This window comes from Anoplopoma fimbria, chromosome 21 (assembly GCF_027596085.1).
Source record: "Anoplopoma fimbria isolate UVic2021 breed Golden Eagle Sablefish chromosome 21, Afim_UVic_2022, whole genome shotgun sequence".
In the NCBI taxonomy this organism is placed as follows: Eukaryota; Metazoa; Chordata; class Actinopteri; order Perciformes; family Anoplopomatidae; genus Anoplopoma; species Anoplopoma fimbria.
Window position 1 is genome coordinate 13550176 of NC_072469.1, and position 22995 is coordinate 13573170.

Below are 22995 nucleotides of genomic sequence, written 5' to 3' on the forward strand. Positions count from 1 at the left end.
CTTCATTATTTACCAGCTCTTGTAAGCAGCAAGATGCTTCAATTAGGGATTCGTTATTGATTTGAAGTCGAGGTGTGCTGATGCATCAGCAAGCCTGCTTTGGTTGCACATTTGGTCCATCGTTGAAATCTTGTTTTTCCTGTTTGCGTTATTGGGAATATATTACTTGCATAATGGGCAGTGTGTGTGTGGATCTCGGCATTTGACTGCATGTTACAGTGTGCAGTACATGTTCACAGACAAATATTTCTGAACATTACAGAATGACAGAGCTCATGACATCTGCCATTGAGTGACAGAAATCAGCCCTTTACTAAGACGATATTTTGAGCCTTGATTAGAGAAGCCAGTGCTATCCGGACATCTTTTAGTTAACTCTTAAAAATGCAGTTCTACAGGGTGGAACTAAGTACTGACGAACACTAAATAAGACATTTTTAAGCGACCAAAATGTTATTATTTACTGTCAAAAAGAGTTGTAAGAATAGAACACGGTGAAAAAAAAACAGACAACGCCAGTGTTTACAACCTGTCGATCACATGGTAGCCCCGCCCAAAAGCATACCTTGCTTTATGGTCTATCTGACTCTAAATGGACCATAATTTACGAAATGAACATCATGCTGTATTGAAGAAGACTTGAAACTAGAGATTGAGACCAGAAATTCGTGTTTACAATGTTTACTGAGGTGATAAATCAAGAGAGAAGTAGAGTCATTTTCTCATAGACTTCTATACAACCAGAGGTGTCGCCCCCTGATGGTCATTAGAGAGAATACAAGTCAGAAGCACGACAGACAACTCCACCCCCAATCTGCTGTCGAACTAACGAGGCACATAATGTGTCTAATCTGTCATCCTGCTCATTATTCAGTGTTCTGGCTGACCTTTCTACTGACAGGCCTGGGAGGAAGCAGTGAAAGGAGGCGTCTGGGGATCAGCTGTGATCACTTTGTTTTCACACACACAGCTGGTGGCGGATTTACCCACAACTCCAAAATCTAATCTCGATAATCTTTCTTCTGACACTCGACAAAGGAGAGAAAACACGGCAGGTTTTTTTCCCCTTTTTGGCAATTTGGTGATTGCAGCTTGTCGGATGTTATTTGCTGGGTAGAAATTGGGTTTTCAAAAGTCTTTTGTTGTAGCTGTGTTTGTGTCGCTCAGACGCTACTGAGATTAGGTTGTTTTTGGTTTATATCTCAGTTACATTCAGAGCAGCGTCTTTCTGTGTGAATGGAGCGTGTGAACCACACACTTTATGACCCAAGGACCGCGAACTCCGACCTTTTATGGCCCATTGGGTGAACTTTGAGCATGGCCACCCGTCAAGCAATGCATTCAGTCTCTTTCTCTCTTTCCCCTCCTTCATCTGCCCTCTCTCTCTGTCTCTCTCTCTGTGTCTCTGAGAGGCTCAGGTCACTCAGCTAATGAGTGCTCCTATTTAAGGCGAGCAGAAAGGCCCTAAATAGATCTTAAGATCCTTTAATCGGCCGCCGAGGCCTCTTCTCTTCTCTTCTGTTCTGTTCTGTTCTGTATGACGACAGTCTGGATGCAGTCAGGCCGTTATAGTAGCTACCACATCCGCATACCTCAGGCTCGGGTACCCCCAACGGGACCCTACCAGACTCCCATCTCTCTCTCTTTTTTTTTTGGACCATGTTTTCATACCTGAGGAGCCCACACTACATCGTGAGTAGCTGTCGTTCCCAAAGCTTAGTGAATGTGTTGGGTGAGCAGCAGCGCCAAGGCTTAGGCTACTTGGCTGAGGGCGAAGTAGAGCAGGTGTTAGTGGGTCTTGGTTCTTGTCTTGGTTTCTGGTAACGGCCGAGGAGCTTCACTCAGGATCTGTGTTTCTGATTCAACCATGTGCGTTCCTTGTCAGCATTATTTGGTGATCGTCAGTGACAGCTTATTTAGGGACAATTTAAGTTCTTAGGGATAACATTTTGAGGTTAATATATGGCACTCGTTTTAGCATTTTGCAAAATTTGACAAATGTCACATGTTAATAGACACTAGGCGGCTTCAGCTAACTTGCATGTAGTGAGAAATGATTAGATTAGATTAGATTCAACTGTATTGTCATTGCACAGAGTACAAGTACTAGTACAACAAAATGCAGTTTTAGCATCTAACCAGAAGTGCAAAAGAAGCAGTAAAGGTGCAATGCAATGTGCTGGATAAATAACAGTATAAATAACAGATAAATAATCATAAAAAAAAAGAAAAATAACAGTATGAGTAGTACAAAAAGCATTCAGCGTAGAGCCTGACAAACTTCTGCACCCTTCAGTTGATTAGTTGAACAGTTTTGATAAATGATGAATCATTTTGTTCCCACTCTTCCATTGTGACGATTACTCGTATCACTCAGTTTTACATCGTAGTGTACCTGACATTTGTGCTGTCCGGTCAGACAAAACAAATTAATCATGCATTAATCAAGCCGAAAGAGAGATTTCCTTCTTTGAATATTTAACCTTTTTTGCACATTTCTTCCGTGGTTCGTGCAGTTTATGGCACAAAAATAACTCCTCATTAGCTCTCAGTCACCCTGGTGTGTTTCCTTCCCCACTCACACACACTCCTCACTATGCTGTTGCTCAGTAACCTATAGTCTATAGAATGGTATTATAATAAGCTCCTCATCGACCAGCTACACCACTAAAATACATGTTGATATAACAGAAACAATAACCCGGTAATATGTATCATAATATAATATAAAATATCACTCTGAGAGCAGTCATTGGGCACAGCTGTTGTTTTTGCTACATAATCATCTCCACTTTTACTTAATGTTGCATTTTACATAGTTGTTTTCCTACTTATGTGAAGAAGCTCAACACTTAATCTGACTTATATCATGCCGTTTATTCTAGGTAGAAATATTGTAGGAACTCTTGTTTTCTGATGCTAGTTATATGTAGTGTATTTTTGAAAGGGTTGGAGTAGATTGCCCTCAGGAGTCCTGGCAAACCTTGGCCGTCTATAGTGGAGCGTTTCGTTGCATAAGAGATGAAGAGGCCTGATGGTTGTTTCCAGTGTCCACTTTCAGCATCAAAAGGAGTCCATAACTGATTCCCAGAGAGAGCACAAAGAGGAGCCGACCTTCACTTAACTGCAGGGTAAACACAGTTCAGCGGGAATGTCTGTCCTGACGAGGACGGAGTCTGTCAGCACACAGAGCTGATGCTGCGAGACGTGGAGGCGGCGCCGCGAGGTAGAGCGCGTCGGCGCACACGAGTGATTGTGATTTTTTTTAGACATAGAATGGGGTTACTCCCCGGCCCCGACACACACCTGTCCTCCTGTAAAGGTCGCGAACAGACTTAAGCCGCGCTGGCTTTACTCCCTACGCCCATCACCACTCTCCATGGCAACCACAGCTGTCAAGTAGACCCGCTGTGGCTTCATTATTCTCTCCAGTCTTTTCTTTCTGTGGCCTCCCTCCCGCCGACCCCATGTGACTCTTTACACCTTTCTTTAAGCCCCCCCCCCCCCAGCTCTCCTCCTGTCATTGTCAGCTGCTCAGCTGTAGTGACTGAAGGCTGACTGGCCATTGTCTTCCTCTGTACCAAGAGCCCCTGTGTCCCGCGCTGTCACCGCACTTCATGTGCTACGGCATCAATAGACACCCAGGCTGCTGCCACCAGGCCCCCACCACCACCCAAGTCTGTAGAGCAGTCAGGATTCAGATGAATCAGGACAGGTTCGCCCACAATACATCGAAACATGTCCTCTCACCTGGACTGGAACTATGTTCTATGGAATACACCTGCTGATGGATGTATGAGAGCAGTGCAGTGGTGACAACAGGGATGTTCATGTAACAGCACAGCGGTTATGCTAGGGGAGCCATGTGCTTTCCTCAAAGTTCAGCAACATTACACAACATGTTGTCCTGATATTTTACACGTTAATTATTTATTCAATATATGAGTTCATAAAACAGTGGAAAAAAAAAAAAAAAAAAAGGCCCAGTATACGGCTGCTTTCTGTGCGTTCCAGGTGCGCGCCGCCAAACAAACCCCACCTTTGACCATGACAAACTGATGCTTCCGTAGCTGTTGTACACACAATTGAACTCTCTCTTCTTGATATTTTTACAGTTTTTCCAATCAAACGTTGTGCAGAGAAGATAACTTTAAGCGCTTGTTAACCGTAACCAGCTACCTAACAACCTGGAGACATATTTTGGCATCAATGTACATGCAGAACAGGTTTTACTATATAATAGTATGAATGATTTAAAATAGGAATAGTGGATGAGTTACCATTTAAAATGTGCGCTACCATTGTTGTGACATCGGACAACTGCCTCTACATGAGGACTGGGTTGATGGATGTTTACAAGGAATTCTGACTTTGAGTGGCGATACATTGTGTTTTTTTCTGGTACGAGGTCAGACATTTTTTAAGTTCTGAGTTGTCTGGTGGCAAAGGCAACTGTACACATGAAACTGAGTGGTATACTTAATTTTTAATTTAGTAACCAGTATGCAGAACACACTGATGTACATTGATGTATTACGCAGTGCATAAGTGTGCAATTTGGAACACACCCCATGTTTAACTGATGTCACAGGAAGACTTGTTATGATGTCCTGGATTGTTTTCTTGTTTTTCACATTGCAATAATCCACAACACCCTTTTTATTTTCTGGCATGAACCGCTCTGATTTTGTTTATTTCTGATGCCTCTCATAATGACGTCTCTGTCATAAGCTTTAAGACCCAGGCATGATTATATATAGGCAGCCAAATCCTTGGTCACAACAGGTGCTTAAGACTTTCCCATTATAGTGTATTCTTTCCCAGCAGCCACACAATGGGTACCAACACACATACTATCGTACTATTTAGTACTCCAAAAAGAATGTAGTATGTCCAAATACATAGAATGTCATATGGAGTACGCTAAAAATACCAGGATGTACGCTTTTTCCAGTATGCGGGTCAGCATGCTCTTCTTGCTGTTCTGACCCGCTAATTGGAATGAAGCCAATATAGACTTCAGCGTGTGATGCCTCAAACTGAGTTTGACCCTTGACCTCTGTCCAGAGGGTAGCAAGACGTTTGTCCAGCATGGATCAATAAGAGTGTAATGATCCTTCACTGTCTCCAGACTGATTGCTGTTGACTGTTGATTTGAAATAGTTCTCAGCACTGAAGAGATGTTGGCGCATACCAAAAAGGTCTTTGTTATCTAACATCTTGATATCTCCGCTCTGCTGCAGTCAACTCTTGATATTTTTTCCTTTTATGCATGGCAATGACAGTAACTCAATCTGTTTTTGTTCATTGATTTATCAGTCTTGTAATCCTAACATCTATTCAATCATTTTTTTTAAACTGATACTAGCTTGAAATGTAACATTAGTTTTAGTTCAGAGCGCCATGCAATCACACTGACAGTAGATGCCCATGACGCTTCCTTGTATTGTCTTCTCAGATGCTCAGGATTCACAGAAAAGAGACTAATTTAATCTCCAGTATCTGCACTTGATAGACGCATGCATGCTTTCATTGCCGCATGCGACGTAATGATATCAGCAACATGCTTACAGCACTCATTAATCAGTCCAACATAGAAATGTCACGGCTGCATGTAATCTGCGTCTTCTGAAACCTAATCCGCTAAAACAGGAAGTACTGAGAGCTCTTTGTTTCCCAGAATAAATGCTATTTTTCCTTTACATGATGAGGCTTACATGCTTTAAGTGGTTTTGTTAGACACGTGGACAGTGTGAATGGTGCAGCTTTGTTGTGCTGCTGAGTGGAAGCAGCCTCCCAGTCGGGTTCACTAGATGTGAAAACACACATGGTGATGCATGTGAACAAATGCACAGGTAAACATAGTCATATTAAGACAATATGTAAAGCGGTGTCTGTCAGCGGCTATTGAGGTGTACTTATTGGACCAATATGTACTTTGTAAGTCTGATATGTGGAAGGTAATTCACCCGTTTAATGGCAGTAATTATCCAATATATATTGAATAATGTACAAATATATAGCTAGACAGATTAATCAGTGCCAATAGGGTTTTTTGGCAGATGTACATCACTTTTCCATACATGAAGTCAATGTGTATCAGAGATTATTTAAATGAAAGGCAACTATTTATCATAAGGTTGTTGGTCAAAGTGTGGCATTATTAAAGCATCTAACTGCAGATTGCTGCTCTGTCGAGATGCATGCTCTTTCTGTTCAGCCAGCAAGCATGGTTGTTATAATTTAACTAGTCGTAAGTGCAAGCCTACTACATCTATGGGTCATATCTGATTCTTTGAGGGCCTCTCGTGCTGAAAATATCTGTGTGATATGATACTTATTACCGATAGTTTTGTTGTGGCCCTTTCCTGTTTCAACATGACCGGGGCTGTAATTTGGGAATAATTTGCACCAACAGGTGCAAATTATTCAAGTATCAAAGAAAAAAGAAATTCTATCAGAGAACCTGTGAATTCAGACTTAATTTTTTTAATTACTCAAAGCGATCCATCTAAGCACTGATTAACTAAAACATTTTTAATTTTACTTTAAAGATGGAACAATCACTGCTGTATTCAAAGCTTGTTTTAACGTTTTAACTCCTTTCCTTTGAATATGGAGCTTTTATGATCATTTACGATGTTTATCCTTTAAAAGGAGAGTCTGTGGTGGAGCAGAGTGAGACCGTTCTCTTATGGCCTCCTCCAGCTCTCAGAAACCCTCCTGAGTATCTCTATCTGTTTCCACATAAAGCGAGCAGATTAGCAGTAAGATTTGAGGGAATATTAATAAGCTGCTATAAACCACAGCCAGCCGCCTTCCAGACCACAGCTAAAGACAGAGAGGGAGAGCTACTGTGGCTGTGTCCAATATGAGCTGGCTCCAAACTATAATGAGCTGTCACAAAGTGATGATGTGCTTTTATGATATAGTTTATGCTGCTTATTGTATTCAGTAAGACACAATAGGATGCATTGTATCCCGTGTCAAGTTTTATGTTTTACTGTAAAAAAAAAAAATGAGGGTTGACCAATGTAGGCTTCTGGTAAAGATCCTGTGACACTCAGTCATGCATGGTGACAAAGCATAATTTTCCTGCTTGTGCTTCACCATTTCAGCCCATGATGTTGTAAAAGGGTAAATGAATGAATGGTGTGAAAAAGCTTTTGACATCTCCATCTAAACTAGCTATGTTGTAACACTGACCCTGTGGTCGATGCTGTTCCTTCCTGTTAAAAGTTCACACCTATTATATTGGAAGTCTAACTCTCTGACTCAATGTGAAACACACTAGGGCGGTCACAAACAGAATAGTGTGGGTGTGCCACAATGGCATAGGGGTTAAGATGCTGATGGTGAATTTATGTGCATTTGACGGTGCATTTGACGGTGCCTCAGTTAGGTGACCATCTAACAGCTTGATCAAATTTGTTGCCATGTATTGAGGAATTTCTGTTTTGAAAAGGTAGAAAAAAAAAACCTTCATCCATGATTTTTTATTTTTTACGGTGTCAAATCAAAAATGCCTTAAAATCCTCACGCCAGAAGCCAGGAAAGAGGCAAGGATAATAAACCGGATCAAAAATTAGGTCCACTGAAACACCAACATTTCTTAACACTCTTTGTCTCAACATAAAAAAAGAAATGTAATGACGCATCAGGTAATCAGATTTGATACTAGGTCCGCATTACCCATATTGACACACAGACCCTGAGCCAGCAGCAATTGAGCAGTTCCATATACCCAACCAAACATTTTAGGACCCAGCCCGACTCAGGTTCGGGTGTTAGATTGTAGAAACTGAGTGGACCAAGGAAGTAAGGCTGCAACTAACAATTACTTTTCACAATCAATTAAGATTCCAATTATTTCCTTTATTAATTCATGAATAATTTAGTCTAGAAGAAAAAAATGCTAATATTACTACAATATAAAACGAGGAAAAACAGGAAGTCCTCTCATTTGAGTAGCTAGAACCATCAAATATTTGTGATTTCCGCTTCGATAAGATTGCTTTTTTAAATTGTTGCAAATAAATTTTCTGATGATCACTCAATCACATTCCGGCTGCACCTTGAAGGCCACCACCGTCCACACTGCCTTTCCCTCGGCCCCCCGCCCCGCTGACCAGCCATTCAGCAGCCAGGGACGCGAGCTAGCGTAATTAGCTTGAACCAATCACGTTGGAGGCATGAGGGCCGGATTAGTCATTAACCGGGGGGCTTAGCTGTCAGCTGTCAGCCACGAAGGAATGCTGCTAAGTCTCTCGGTGCTCCCTGCCACCAAGAAACAGAGAGAAATAATAATTCTGGGAGCAAAGATAGTTCTTTAAATACAGTGGCGCTGCCTGCTGTTCTGTTAATAGCCAGAGCCACGGGTGGATGGATCAGACACCAGCTGTAAATGTCCCCGTTGAATGTGCAGCCTGCTGGTTTCATGTCCGGAACATGATATTGATGTGTTTATTGCAGAAAAACTGACCTGAAATCAGTCTGCAGTGGCACGAATTAAGAAAGTTTTCATAGTCCCGTAGTGTGATATTTAGTGGTGTCAGCACTCTGTTTGTTTTGGCCCTGCGGTGGGAGAAAACCCGATGGTTTGAACACAGAGAGTCCTTGTTCGGCAAAGACCTCTAGTAGTGAGTAATAAGAGAGATTTGGCAATGCCGCTTCCATTAAAGAAATTGAATTTTCCTTCTGTGTGTCGTCGATATTCCTTTTTTCCCCCCCAGACCTTAAACAGAACAAATTGATGCTGTCAGGCCGCTGGCAGGTCGTTTGACTTGTGCAGCCAGGATTCATTTATAGGGCCCCTTCCCGCTCCGTCTCCTCTCCAGGAGTGTACGCGGAATCCATCACATCCCGTTCTTCACTTTTTTTTATGGGAGGCTTGCACGGGTAACGGATTGCAGTGCTGCTCTGTCATCTAGTCCCTTAAGTCCGCTCTGCTCTGCTCTGCTCTGATCCCAGAGCGCTGGCTCACAAACAGGGTGTATCAGAGTCAAAGGTTGGGCATGAAATGGAGAGGCAGAGGAGGGAATACAGGGGCCAGACCGGACAGACTGCTGGGGGTCTGGGGAGCGGCTCCTGCTGTGTTGATCTTTGGCTTTTGACCCCCCTGATGAGAGAAACGTAGGAGTCCCTGCATAACGTGCACACGCAGTGTCTTTGTCTCAGTTTCACCCTCTCACCCACACACTCCTTCTCTGTGTGTGTTTCTGGAATTTGCTAACTCATTATTACCAGCCTTGTTGTGTGACCTCACCCATTGTTTTGTGGACTGCAATATTAACAATATTTGGACTGCGGAGGAATGACGTGGAGACGCCCTATATGGCTCTGGTTGCGACCTGTCAATCACGAGGTAGCCCGCCCAAAAGCATACCCTGCTTTATGGTCTATTTGACTCTAAATGGACCATCATTTACTAAATGAACATCATGCTGTATTGAAGAAGACTTGAAACCAGAGATTGAGACCATAAACTCATGTTTACAATGTTTACTGAGGGAATAAATCAAGAGAGAAGTAGAGTCATTTTCTCATAGACTTCTATACAACCTGACTCCTTTTTTTAACCCGAGAAGTCGCCCCCTGATGGTCAGTAGAGAGAATGCAGGTTTAAAGCACTTCAGCGTTTGCTTCACTTTTTAGAACCGGAGGTTGCTGCCTGATTACAAGCTGTGTGTGCACTGGCTGCACTGATCTGATGATCACACGGAGAAAGAAAGAAAAAACGCACACTGAAACACCAAGACAAAGCATGCCCAGGTGCTGCAGGAGGGTGACAGTAACCAGCATTATGCAATCACACACCGATTCGTGGTTCTGTGTCTCACAAGCCTGCATCTTTACACACACACACACACACACACACACACACACACACACACACACACACACACACACACACACACACACACACACACACACACACACACACACACACGCCAGCAGCTGTATGCTCCTGCGCTGCTTGGACCCGCTGATATTTGAGATGCACACTCAGAAATTTAGTTACTCCAAAGTACTCCAGGAATGTCTCCAGACGCTTTAAAGAGAGGAACCGGACTGTGAAGGAGGTGTGTGTCTGATTCTGGCTCGTCTGTGTTTAGTTTAGCTTACTCCAAATATAGAAGCCAAACCCTGCAATCCATCGCGTGCATATAAAATAACCATGGACGAGTTGTTCCAGATACACATTGTTTGATTCCCCTTGCTCTAGTTAAGCGCACTGGCACCCTCCTACGCGGCCCGTTACACCGTTTTTTTAGCCAATACCAGCTTCTGCCCATATGCAAACGAGACTGCAGGCTTCCCCCGTCCTCGAAAATCCGCCCTCTCCCTCCTCACTCATTAACATTTCAAGAGGAAACTGTGATTAGATAAGGCACAGTAAAATCCCTCTGTTACTCACACAGAAGACATGAAAAGAGCAGCCGAGATTCCAAAAGGTATCTGAAATTGTGTAAAATAGGTCATTTTTAACACAAACACTCTAGATCAGCTGTCAACCACAGCTTGTTTTCTTCACTATTAAACCATTCTGTGCTCTAATCTACCAAAATGCCCTTTTTTCGGCAGCCTAGAAGCTTCTTTGTCTGCAGTATCCAAGCAGCAGCAGCAGTGTCTATAAGACCAGTGATTGTCTACTTGAGGTTTATCACAAGCAGGGTGTATTTCCACGGATACTAACTGACATTTTGTCCAAAGCGCTATAAGCCCGGGACCAAAAAAGGTTAATTGCTCTCGTCGGCGTCAGGTTGCTAGGCTCGCTGAGTCCTCCGATCCGTGAAATGAAAGTAGCTGTCGTCATCCGGACCAAAGAGAAAAGATGCTGACTCACTTTCATTTCAGGGATTTTTTTGTTTTGTTTTTGTGCTTTTTCACCCACAAGCCCCGGCCGCGTTTTGCTGACCCGTGTATGTTGCATGTTCCAGTACTGTTTCTCCTCCGAGCTGAATATCAGTTCCTTTTTTTTTAAAACACGATGTCTTTTTGAACTACAGCACAAGGCTGGAACTGGTTGCTAAGAGAGTGTGTGTGTGTGTGTCTGTGTCTTTGTGTGTGTGTGTGTGTGTGTGTGTGTGTGTGTGTGTGTGTGTGTGTGTGTGTGTGTGTGTGTGTGTGTGTGTGTGTGTGTGTGTGTGTGTGTGTGTGTGTGTGTGTGTGTGTGTGTGTGTGTGTGTGTGTGTGTGTCTGTGAGATTGTAAGCATGTGTTCTTGTGTTTATGCATTTCTGTGTCAGTCTCTGCTTTTGAAGGTTGGGGGTGGGTTGCCTTGTGAAATGCCACAAATTTGATTTGGGGAAGAGGAAAAGAGAGTGGCCACAAAGGTTTGGTGCATGATTATCAGAGGATGCAGCAAAGTGTTTGCTGTGTGTTTTGTGTGTGTGCGCTAGAGAGGGGAAACGGATGCGAGGGGATGAAGGAGGTGGGAGGAGGTCTGCGGAGGAGGATGAGAGGACGGAGGACAAAAGAACAGAGGGAGCAGAGTGGATTGATGCGCCGGCTCCCCTCTAACCCCCGCGGCCCGTCTTCAAACGCTCCGCCGCGCCACCGCCCGATTGGCTGCGCGCGCCTGTCGCCATGGCCACGGATGCAGCGCGTCAGTCTACACACCCCGTCGCACTTCCTTTAACCCGTTTTTATCTAATTCAATAACACAATCACATTATGTAAAGTGTGAAGGAGAAACGCTCAGAGGAGCCACATCCATGCAGACGCCGTCTGCTACGGAAGAAAGAGCAGAGTCATTGTTGATATCGTCACCGTGGGAGTCACACATTTCTTCTAGTTTGTGTCGGCGGCCTTTAACATGACATGCGGCCATCTTTTAGAGGGGATCTGTGTGTGTTCAGGTGTGAATAATATTTCCACATGTGTTTTACAAGCTACTTATTTAGCACCTTTCACCCAGGGGCAAACGTTTGAAATAAAATCAGAAGAATCGAGGCACATTTACATCGAAGAGGTTATCCAAGAGAAACTACTAAGACGAAAATGTAGGACGTTTAGACCTACACTGTAGCAGCGAGGTTATGAGGTGCACCTAATAATCTGCTATCACTAAAGTACTGTAGATGAGATGGACTAAATGTTGAAACACCTCATTATAATGTAATCAACATCACCACAGACTGCAGCCTCCACAATGTGGTTCTGTTGTATCAACACCTCTCTACAGCAGTGAGGTTTTTTTGTTTTAGCTACCTAATAAACTGACGGTAAGATGGATGTAAAAGGTAAATGGTAATTTGTTCCACAAGAGTGGTGCATGGTAAGTTATCTCTCTAGACAATCTCTCGTTTTTAGTGACACTTTCCGTTGAGGAGCAGCAAGCAGGCCAGGTCTTGAAGATCTAAAAGTTATTGTCTGCTAAAAACAAAGTCTTAAGCACTGCGAACAGCGTTTAAAATGATCTTAAACGGGTCGGGGACTGCGTACAAGAATAATGTGTTATTGTGAAAGTGCCAGGGTTTGAACTTCTCTTTAAACCCTTATTTTTTTCCATTTTTTTCACACAACTACTTCTCTAGTACCAAGAGCAACACAGTGACTGTTCATCTTAAAGTGTGTGCATTTGAATTCACGTAGAAACTACAAGGACACGCTAAAGACATAAGAGCTTGTGGGAATAGATCTGGAAGTTAGTGGGAGGAGGAGGCAAGCTGTAACTTTTAATTGTGCCCATTTATTTAAGATGTGGTCAAATGACACATTACTGAACCTTTAAGAGGCTTGGCAGTTTGATATTATACCAGCAGGTCAGTGATGCGTCTTGGGGCTCGGCCATTTAGTGATTTATATACCGTACAGGTTTACGATTCGTCTATTCTGTGAGAAACTATAAGACCAGTGTGAGGTCTGCAGAGCTGATGTAATGTGTTCTCCTGTCTCTATCTCTGTCTCTGTCGGGGTCCTGACAGCAGCAGCACATTCTGAATCAGCTGCATGACCGAATGTGTCCAGAGCACATGAGCTGCTCCGATACTACTGATGTCTCAGAGTGCAGCGAGCCGATGCTGCAGAGCCGGTTGCCATGTGTGCGCCGAGAGAAAGCCCCCCTGCCCACCCCTCTCACACTACTCCCCTCATGGCCAGATGCGTTTGACAGGAGACTCCCGCCCTCTGCCTGTACCCGACCCGACAGAGACACCTAGAGGTTTCAGGGTGCAACTACAGCCACACATCCCCCTGCTGCCCTCACCCCGACCTGCACTTCTTTACGCACACACACACACACGCACACACACAGAATAATTTATGGCATTTTCCCGTGATTGTACAAGCCCAGTGGGAGAGGAGGCTGTAGCAGGGGGGAGACACGGAGTAGTATTCCCAACACGGTTGTAAATACAAGGACTACTGTGAGCCGTGTTCCACGCAAGCAAGTATAATCTCCATTAGCGAGCCAGCTCTCATCAGTTCCATGAGTTGAATCCAGTCACAGGTTTCCATGTTGGGCGTGCCCGCACTCACTCTCCAGGCTGCATAATGCATTCTAATGCAGATTGTGCTGGATTGTATACTGCACCGGCCCGCAGCCTGAGGCTCATTTATCACGGCCGTGCAGACAGGCTGCTGCTGCTGTGGAGACGTGTTCTGCATTCAGCAGTACACCTCTCTCTCTCTCTCTCTGCCCTCTGTCTCTCACTCACTCCATCCACATCCCCACCCCTCAGGTCCTTTATTTTTTTAACCACATGTCAGCGACCCCCTGCCCTCCCTGTCCTCCCAGCTCTCTGGCACATCTCATTCACCTCAAATCAGCAAACAATCTGCCTACGAGGATGAAGCAAGGGGAGATTCACAACAAGGCAGTTGTTGTGAGGACTGCCAGTGCATTGTGGGAAGGATTCACTGACCCCCAATTATGATATGTAAAAGTTTTTTCATTGTTGGATGTTGTTCGTGCATGAGCTGACAATATCTATTATGGGACAGTTTTTAGCTCATCCCAGATCAGATATACATGTATCTGCTGGTGTTGGTCAATGTTATGATCAATTGCATTACAGATTGCCAGCGATATGTTTGAAATAACTTATTGCAACTCGTTCTATGACGCCCATGTCTATAACGTATTATAAACATACTTATAATGTGTTGTAATCTGCATATAGCACTCTATAATCATAGTTAAAAGCAACCGTAAACATTCATGATGCGTTATAACAAGAATCAATGTCAAGTATCATCATAGATAGATAGATAGATAGATAGATAGATAGATAGATAGATAGATATTTTTTTATTTTCGTGTCATGCACAAAAACGTGCCCAACCCTCATGGGTTTACAAGACACCATACAGTACAGCTGCAGTGGATCCACATCATACTTTCTGGTAATTCACTGACACTTTTTTTTATAAATCTTTTTATAATCCAGTATAATCACTGTTATACTGCATTATAATGTGATTATAAATAACTTATATTGGTCATTGCTTTAAAAAAAGTGATGTCCCTCATGGAGTATGATATAGTATATTTTAAAATAGAAAAATGTTAAACATTCTGTTAGTATTATTCAAAGACCAAAAAGAAAGCTCTGTTCTGCATAACATTTCTGCATAACATTTCAAAACACGCATTTCAAAATGTTCAGGAAAATGTAACGGACACCAGCATACTAATGTGTACCTCATCACTTCTTCATCTCCCTTTTTTTTCCTGCCACATCCCTTTCTGTCTTCCTTCCTCTTGCTGTCTACTTCCTCAGCTCTAACCCTCAAACTAGGCAACAACTTCGCTGATGAGTTGTTGCGCAATCGATCATCCCCTCTCATTCGTTTGTTCAGGTGAAAGATGCACAGTGATCCCTTTGAGGACCCTCTGAACTTCCATTTTTTCCATCAACACTGTCTGTCAGTGCCCCAGTTTCACTCAAACACACATAAACACGCTCTGATAGAGGAAGCTCTGACTTGTTCAATGCCATTTCCTGTTGTGTCAGATGAGTTTGTGCGCTGCGCTCCATGTTTGTGAGGCAGACGGATCCGGTTCCCTCTTTAGCCCCTTGTCACAGAGTCTGTCTCAAATTCCCCTCCTACCTTAACAACCAGACCGTTTACACAGCCAGAAAGGACGGAGGGAGAGAAACAAACAAAAATGGAGCTTGTGTGCCTCGGAGGGAGGCGAAGTATCTCCCGTTACACTTGATGGCCGCCGTGCATCGCCATGCGTCGTGCGTTCAGTGTATTCCGAGGTTACAGGAAAGCCGGGGAGGATGACGACGAGGTGTTTGTGTGCGGCTCCGGATCCAAGGTGACACGAGGGACATGAGAATATGTGGACTTTATTTTTCTAAAGAAGGGGATGTTTTAATCGTGACAGGCGTCTTTGCACCTTGTCCACTCTTAATATAGACCAGGGGGGTGTCAGCTTTACCAACAGATTGGATCTCCTGTCCTGTAACAATTCATTTCCTGGGGTCCTCTTTCCTCAAAGTGTCTGTTTCTAGTCTGAGAACTGTCCACCGTTGCCAGCTTTGTTCTGTTTAAACTGTTAAATTGAATTCCAGGTAGCATTAATGAGTTTTTCTGTCTGAAAAGTAGCTAATGCTCACTGACTGAGCTCTGCCAGAGAAACACTTGATGTTGAGTTCAGTTAAACCTTTTTCTGTAGAAGAAAGCCCTCTCTGTCTCCTGCTGTTTCCAGGCATGTGTTGGACTTCTCTCTCAGCATATGGTGCACAGTGCATGAGGCGTTTCAGTCTAATACAGAACAGGCCATTTCTGCAAAAAGAGGGCACCTATTATCACTCCTATTTTAAGATTCAAGGGAGAGTTAGTCATCGGTTTTCTTCATAAAGAGAGCAATTATATATAGATGGATGTTTTTAGCCCATTTTATATAATCCAAATCTGTGCACTTTTTCAATCGTTAAAGCTGCAAGTCTGTAACTTTTGTTATTTAACTTGTTGTCATATTTGCTCTAACTGTCACTATATCCTGAATGCAATACAGGAGACAGATGCGCTGTAAAACAAAAACATGGAAACAGCCAGTCAGAGCCAAGAATGAAAAAATGTAAACCTAGTCAGCGTTGTTAACTATTATATTTTTTAAATTGCATCGCGGCAAGCACCGTAGTCAGAACTTCTCCAACACCGTTGTGTGTTGCCCCTCTCTCTCATCCTTATTTAGAGGTCTAAACTTTAAACAGAGACCGGACCTTTTGTCTGAGTTTGTCCGAGCCTAAACTAAATGTCTAAATGAAAGGTACTGTGTAACTTCCTGTAAACAGACTGTGTTTATCCTTGAGATCTCAATGTATTGAATGCATTACTTTCCTCATCGGATATTTGCAAAGTATTTTTAACCTGCATTGTTTACTTGTGCGTGTGTGTATTTAAAGGGGTACTGCACAGTTTCTCCTCATTAGGATCCATCTATCCCATACAGGGAGTACTTCTGGGGAAATGGTTGTATAAGAACTTCTGTGGCTCTGGGGGGAGCTTTGTCAAGTCTGAAAAAAACACCATAACAAAAGATGTACCGAGTTGCATTATGGGAAATGTTTGATCGAGGGTTTATGGACTTGAGCCACAAAAATCATGGTAACTAGGCGTCCCTTATTCCCAGCCTCACACTCAGGCCACACTCAGTCGTCTGCACTTTGACTTGATCTTTCCCACATTATTCCCTAAAAACCCAATTAGAGCCGCGGCACGCTGGCTCCACTCCGGTCCAACCGATGAATCTGAACCTCGAGTTCAGCCAAACTGTCACCTCTCGGCGGTTTGACTCATTGCCTCGATCACTTGCCGTGCGTTGGACTGAAACTGAGAAGCAGCGGGTGAACCTAACTGAAAACAGCAGGACACCGCCGAATCCTTTCCTCTGCTCCAGCATGTGTGCAGGATATTAAATAATCATTTCTGTGAAAAATATTCCTGTTATTCCAAAAAGCCGGCAGGAAGTCCCATCTGTGTCCTGAGTTCAAAATCCTCTGACTGAAGTGCTTATCCCCCCCACACACACACACATTCCTCACCTGTAACAAACAGAATGTGAGAGGTGTGGTGCTGGCTCAGCCTCTGATGTTAACTCTTTCCTGGTCGGCCATTTAGCTGCTCCGTGTTTTACAGAACGTTTGGTGCTACAGAGACACAAAGCTGGCATCAGTCTCAGAGACTCAACGCCAAAACCAAACCCCCCAAAACATATGTTTTTTTCAGGAGCATTTCAAAACAACGTTAAATGCTCTGAGCTGTAGCCATGGCAACGTAGCTTTCTAGCTTTTGTGGAGTGGCCTTCGGATGCTGCCAAGTTTATTCAGAGACCACACTGTTTGAACCGTCTTTGAAGTGCGTCCACACTGACACTGTAGGGCTGCATTGTCATGAAGTTTGTCGGCTGTGGTTAGCTGTTGTCGCTTGCAAAGAAAACCGCAGTGGGTCCAGTCTGACATGTTCAGAAAAGGCCACTTCCTGTCAAAATACAGAACTTCCTATCTGCTCACTGTTTGCCGGTGTCTAGCAGCTTTTCAGACACTTTCAACCAGAATGACTTTCTCTAGTTGTTAGAGAGGATTGTACAGCGTTCTCCACTGTGAAAACGATTTATTTGTGATTCCAACATAAAGGTTGAGCTCCATAAGAAAAAACATGTTGTTCTTATGGAGCAGCTGGTGTTATCACCGTGTCATCAGGCCAAAAAGTTTGAACCTGTCTCAACTTTTGGCAAGACGCTGCTTTGGTCAATCAAATACTGTACATGTACAAGCGCACATTTCTTTTAGATTACCTCATTTATATGCAATCGTCATTACAAAGTTCAAATTGTTGGCACAGCTATAACTTACACTATAAAACCTCTATCTGAGTATTATTAGAGTGTTGTGCAGTGTTTTGGCCTCTGATAGGCCTTTACAGACTCTTACACAGACTTCTCCATCGTATTTCATTGTGTCGCTATTTTTTAACGCTAGACTGTTTTTCTATTTGAATCCTCTAAAACACCTTGATCACTTTCCTCCGTACATCTTCCCAAGCTCAACTCTGGCTGGTCCAGAACTCTGCATAAACGGTTTAACAAAATCTAGGTTTAGATCTCACATCACTCCAGTTTGAGCTTCTCTCCACGAGTGTTTTGTCACTTATAGAATTGATTTTAAAATTGACATGAAGGGCATTCATAGTCAATAGTGAACTCTGACCTCTGGGAGGAGACTAATTTCATCAAAGCAGGAATTCGTGAACCGTGAACTAAAGGTGATCACAGTCTCTCGCAAGGAATCCAAGAAGCCAAATGGGCGGCCATCTTTATAAATCACCTTAAATCCATTTTCTTTTCTTCTTATTTATTTTGTGTTCTACACCTAATTCTGCTCTTTTCACACACTGCCTCATCTGTCTCTTATAACTCTTTCTCTTTTCTTTGTAACTTCTGTTTTGAGAGGTACTACATGTGTAGACTTTTAATGTCCACAGTATTTGTCTCAAGTCCCGAGTAGACCGATGAATGATTATGTGACTGAGTTGAATTCAACCATTCTGAGGACCTGATCAGAATCAGAGACTGATGCGTTTTTTTTAAATATCTGCGAGCCACATGTGGCGTGTGATTTGATCAGCAGCTGCATCCTGCCGTGCAGACTGTCAGAGAGACTCATAACTCACTGCTCTTACGAAGAGAAGATGGGTTTCTGGAGGGATTGAGGTTGTGGAATTCCTGAACTATTATTGAATTTGCCGAGGACACTGAAAAGTTCAGATCCTTAATGAAAACCTGAGTTGCATAGAATTGCTCATGATCTGACCTCACCTCTCCTTTCCTCCACCAGACAACATCACCCACGGGTCAGGGCCGGTCCGACTCCCCGGTCTACACCAACCTCCAGGAGCTCAAGCTCTCTCAGTCCAGCCTGCCGCCCGTCCCCTCCAGCTCCCCTCTCCACATCCTGGGCGACTGGGAGACCCACAAAGACCTGAGCGGCAGGCATTTCTACTACAACCGAGCCAGCGGGGAGCGGACCTGGAAGCCGCCGCGCACCAGGGACGCCAGCGGCAGCACCAGCAGCTTCAGAGGAGACAGCCAGGGCACGGCCGAGAGCGAGGTGAGGAATGCTTAGATCTATTAAAGCCATTTCATCAATAATATAGTAAAAAGTAATTCCGTTGTGAGACTGTGGGTAAATCCCAAGTCTCTTATTTGTCATTTCCTCACTCCTCGATCCTGGCCTGAACAGTAAGTTGTTCTGTGCCGCCATATTGACGGCCGTCCCAAAGCTCTTATTTCTGCTCTGAGGAGCTAGGATCGAGGAGGGATCTCTGAGGAGACATGAGCGAGGATGCAGGAGAGCACCCTGAAGTGTTTTCAAGGGAGGACACACCCCCTCATTGTTCAAAAGTTATTTGATTGGACACTGAAGCTGATAAGACTGATCTGATTTTTCTCAACATCACTGGAGTTTCATACCAGAGTGAAGACAGATCACAAAATAAACTTAAGTTTTATATTCGATTTATTTTCTGATTCACCATTGGATTCAAATATATGTTAATTGAAGGTCTGAAAAACCAGAGGAACACAAACTACTTTCTTCATTTTTTAAGAAAAAAAAGTGTTTTCATGATCTCTTATTTCCCCTAATAACTTTTATTATGGAAAATGGAATTAAGGTCAGAGAGAGCGGGAGAAACGAAAAACTTTTACATCATTCATCTTAATTTCAATGCAGTCATGTGAGGCTGATCATTGTCAGGTTTGATGAGTTATATCATTTCAATTTTCCCCGAAACATTGAGCCTAATAAATTAATTCTTCAAAAGAAACCTTAATCATATTCTGGGTCACTTAATAGTGACTTTGAAATCAAAATTTCGAAACATACAGACACAAATAATTAATAAATAAGACAAACAACTTCCGCCAGTAGAAATTGTGCTGCGCTTATAAGCAGGACACAGAACACAGTATAAATACTCAATGCAGTTTGTTAAACAGGTAACAGGCTACAAAGAGAACACATCTCTACTCTGGCAGTGATGAAAGTACAGTGATCATTTGTGCAGACACGAACCCCGTCAAAATCCTCTCCAGCTGTTAAAGCCGACTGAAAGCTGATCCAGCTGTGATCAACCTTGCTTCACAAGTAGCTACAGAGGAAAGAACGTCTCATTTCACATTCCCTCATTTCCTCTCTCCTTGGGGATTGGTGGGTGGGTGTCATGGTGAGGGAAACATGGATGTAAGAAACTTGGAATGTACCCTGGGTGACTTCTGTTTAAAAGCTTCGAATTGGTCAGCATACCTAAACCCTGAGAAGCGGGTGATCCATTTTTTAAGTCTGATCTTAATTGTTTTCTCTTAAAAACAGGTGTTTTGCCAGTATAATCTTAGTTGTTTTTTTAATTTGTGAAAGATTTTTTTAAGGCTATGAAAAAGATTATCCTTGGAAAAATCTTTTTTGTCAATTACTCATAAAACACAGGAGAGAAAACATTTTTTATCAGACCTAAAGAAATGGACACACACACACACTTGCCTTTCAGCAGCATGGCCAAAGAGTCCACAAAACTGCCTTAAAAAAATCACTCCTTTTTAGACCCACAGGAAATGCATCAGTAGGTGTGTGTGGTCACATGAAACAGAGGATAGAACTATTCAGATTGTATGTGAGGAAAAGTCAAAGCTGAACACATAAACAGTCTGTAAATGGACTCTGTGGCAGTCGGTGTTAAACAAACAGGCTGTGGTGATGGTGTGGTGGAGCTCAAATGACTTTTAAACCAGTGATGTGGTTACTGAAGGTAAGGAAACAGGAGGGCCTTTGATATGGGGAAGTCGTGGTTTCAGGTTGTAGTTTTCTGCCCAACTATCCAACACCGCCCCCATGTGGTGGTTTGGTTTACATCAGAAGTATATTTGGAGGAGTAGGGTGGTAATTGTATATGCTGTGTATATAATATTATCGGTACGAAATTGATGTATCAATCAACAGAAAATTAATTTTTATAAATTTTAGATTTCTGATTGATTGTTTAAGCTGGTTCCAGATTTTCAACTGTGAGGTTTTGCTTTTTTCTGCTTTATATCATTTTAAACTGATCATTTTAGCATGTCTGCGTGTTAGCTTTATTTGCATTCTAATGACCAACTGATTCATCAATTTATCACATATACATGTACCCACCTCTTCAAACTCGCCTTCACCTGCTAACCCCTGCTCCCTTTCCCTCCCTACCCTCCACTACATGACTCATTCCGCACAGCTTCTCCAGTTTTCTTTTTTTTTTTAAATGTTCTGTTTGTTTGTTTTGTTTGCTCCTTTGTGTTCTTTTTTTTGTTTTTGTTTGTCTTCGCCCTATGTAAAGCGTCTTTGGGTATCTAGAAAAGCGCTATATAAAATTAAAGTATTATTATTATTATTATTATTATTATTATAATAATAGAATAGAAATAATCATTAGTAGCGACCCAAATATTACAGATGTGTCTTCTTAAGCAACATTTAAATGTTGTATCTGAGGTCGAACTATTTTAATGGGAACCTTTTGGGAAATACTCTTATTTGCTTTCCTGACAAGAGTTTACGGTAAATATGAAGCTACAGACAGCAGCAGGTGAGCTTAGCTTAACTTTGCGAGACACAGAAACCGATAGCCCCTGTCCAAAAGTAAAATAATATGCCGACCAGGACACTTTAAACTTACTTATTAACCCATTATTCCATATGTTGCACAGAAACTGAAGTGAAAAAACAACAATTTGACAGACTGTTTTCAGTCTTTATTACTGCTATGCTAGTTAAGCTAACCCACTGGTGGCCCTCCATACTCTAAGTATATTAAAAGGGTTGTAATTCATAGGTATATTTGTTGTGTCTGCTAATGACTACATAAATCTTGTATCATAAAGCCCTCCGTCTTTTGTCCTCTTTGTCCTCCACAGCCGCTGTCCTCGGAGGAGAACTGTCACAGCACCCACTCCAGTCAGTCTGACAGCCAGTACGGGTCGCCCCCTAGAGGCTGGTCTGAGGAGCTGGATGAACACGGACACACGCTCTATATCTCCGAATACACACAGGAGAAGGTGTGTTTTTTTAAATAATTTATAGATTATTATTAGACAATTTATAGACTGACAACACCTGCTAATTACATCTGCATCAAATATGCACATATGTTCCATTTTACCTGGATGCTGACTGGTGTTTGTTTTGGCAGTGGATCAAACATGTGGATGAACAGGGCCGGCCCTATTACTACAGCGCTGACGGATCCAGGTCAGAGTGGGAACTGCCCAAGGTAAGACCATCCTATGAACATTAGCTGACCTTTTGTCTTCACTATTACATCCATCACACCCCATTCTAAAGCAACCTCATATTACATCACCCAGTGACACACTTGTGAGTGACTCCTCCCGTCGTGTATTCTTAAGACCGCTCCTGTTAATGTAAGTGGATGAGCGTCTGACGAGCTCATGCCGGAGCCAAGTTTGAGTTGAACCCTGGGTGACGGGACTATTACTGGCTGTTTACCTGCTAATCTGAATAGAGCGGTCCATGAGTGGACAGTAGCGTGGACATGAGTGCATTCAGTGGACGGTCGGAGACAAAGCCTGGGCTGTAAGGAGAAGTCCCTTTGTCCAATGGTGCTGTGGACAGTGAAAGGAGAGGTAGGGGGAGTGGGCAGATACAGAGGGGGCGCAGAAGATCTCTGTGACTCCCTAAAGCTTTCCTCTCTGTCTCCACAGTACAACATCTCCCCTCAGTCCGACGAGGCCCCTAAGAGTCGCAGTTTGGAGAGGAAGCAGCAGGACCCCATAGTCCTCACCAAGTGGAGACACAGCACCTACGTTTTAGACCTCAACGACAAGGTAAGATGCAACAAGGACGGCAAGATTGGGAATGTGAAACTTAATGAGGCAACGCAGACCGCTGGGTCAGATCGCCGTGGAAACGGGCGCTCTTGTTGTTGCAGGTTTTCTGTGCGTCTGCTCTTTCCATTACCTGTCTTATTGGCAGAGAGTTTAATCCCC

General features: G+C 43.1%; 1 protein-coding gene across 5 annotated transcripts in view; it reads left to right on the forward strand.

The window, feature by feature from the left end:
- Window positions 1–22995, forward strand: part of arhgap12b (Rho GTPase activating protein 12b) — a 56374-nt gene that overhangs the window by 21874 nt on the left and 11505 nt on the right. For all 5 annotated transcript variants that reach the window (XM_054623064.1, XM_054623063.1, XM_054623065.1 and 2 more), the window contains exons 3-6: window positions 18794–19066; window positions 21904–22044; window positions 22179–22259; window positions 22711–22833. In XM_054623064.1, the coding sequence (XP_054479039.1) occupies window positions 18794–19066; window positions 21904–22044; window positions 22179–22259; window positions 22711–22833 (618 nt within the window). The remainder of the gene's footprint in view (window positions 1–18793; window positions 19067–21903; window positions 22045–22178; window positions 22260–22710; window positions 22834–22995) is intronic.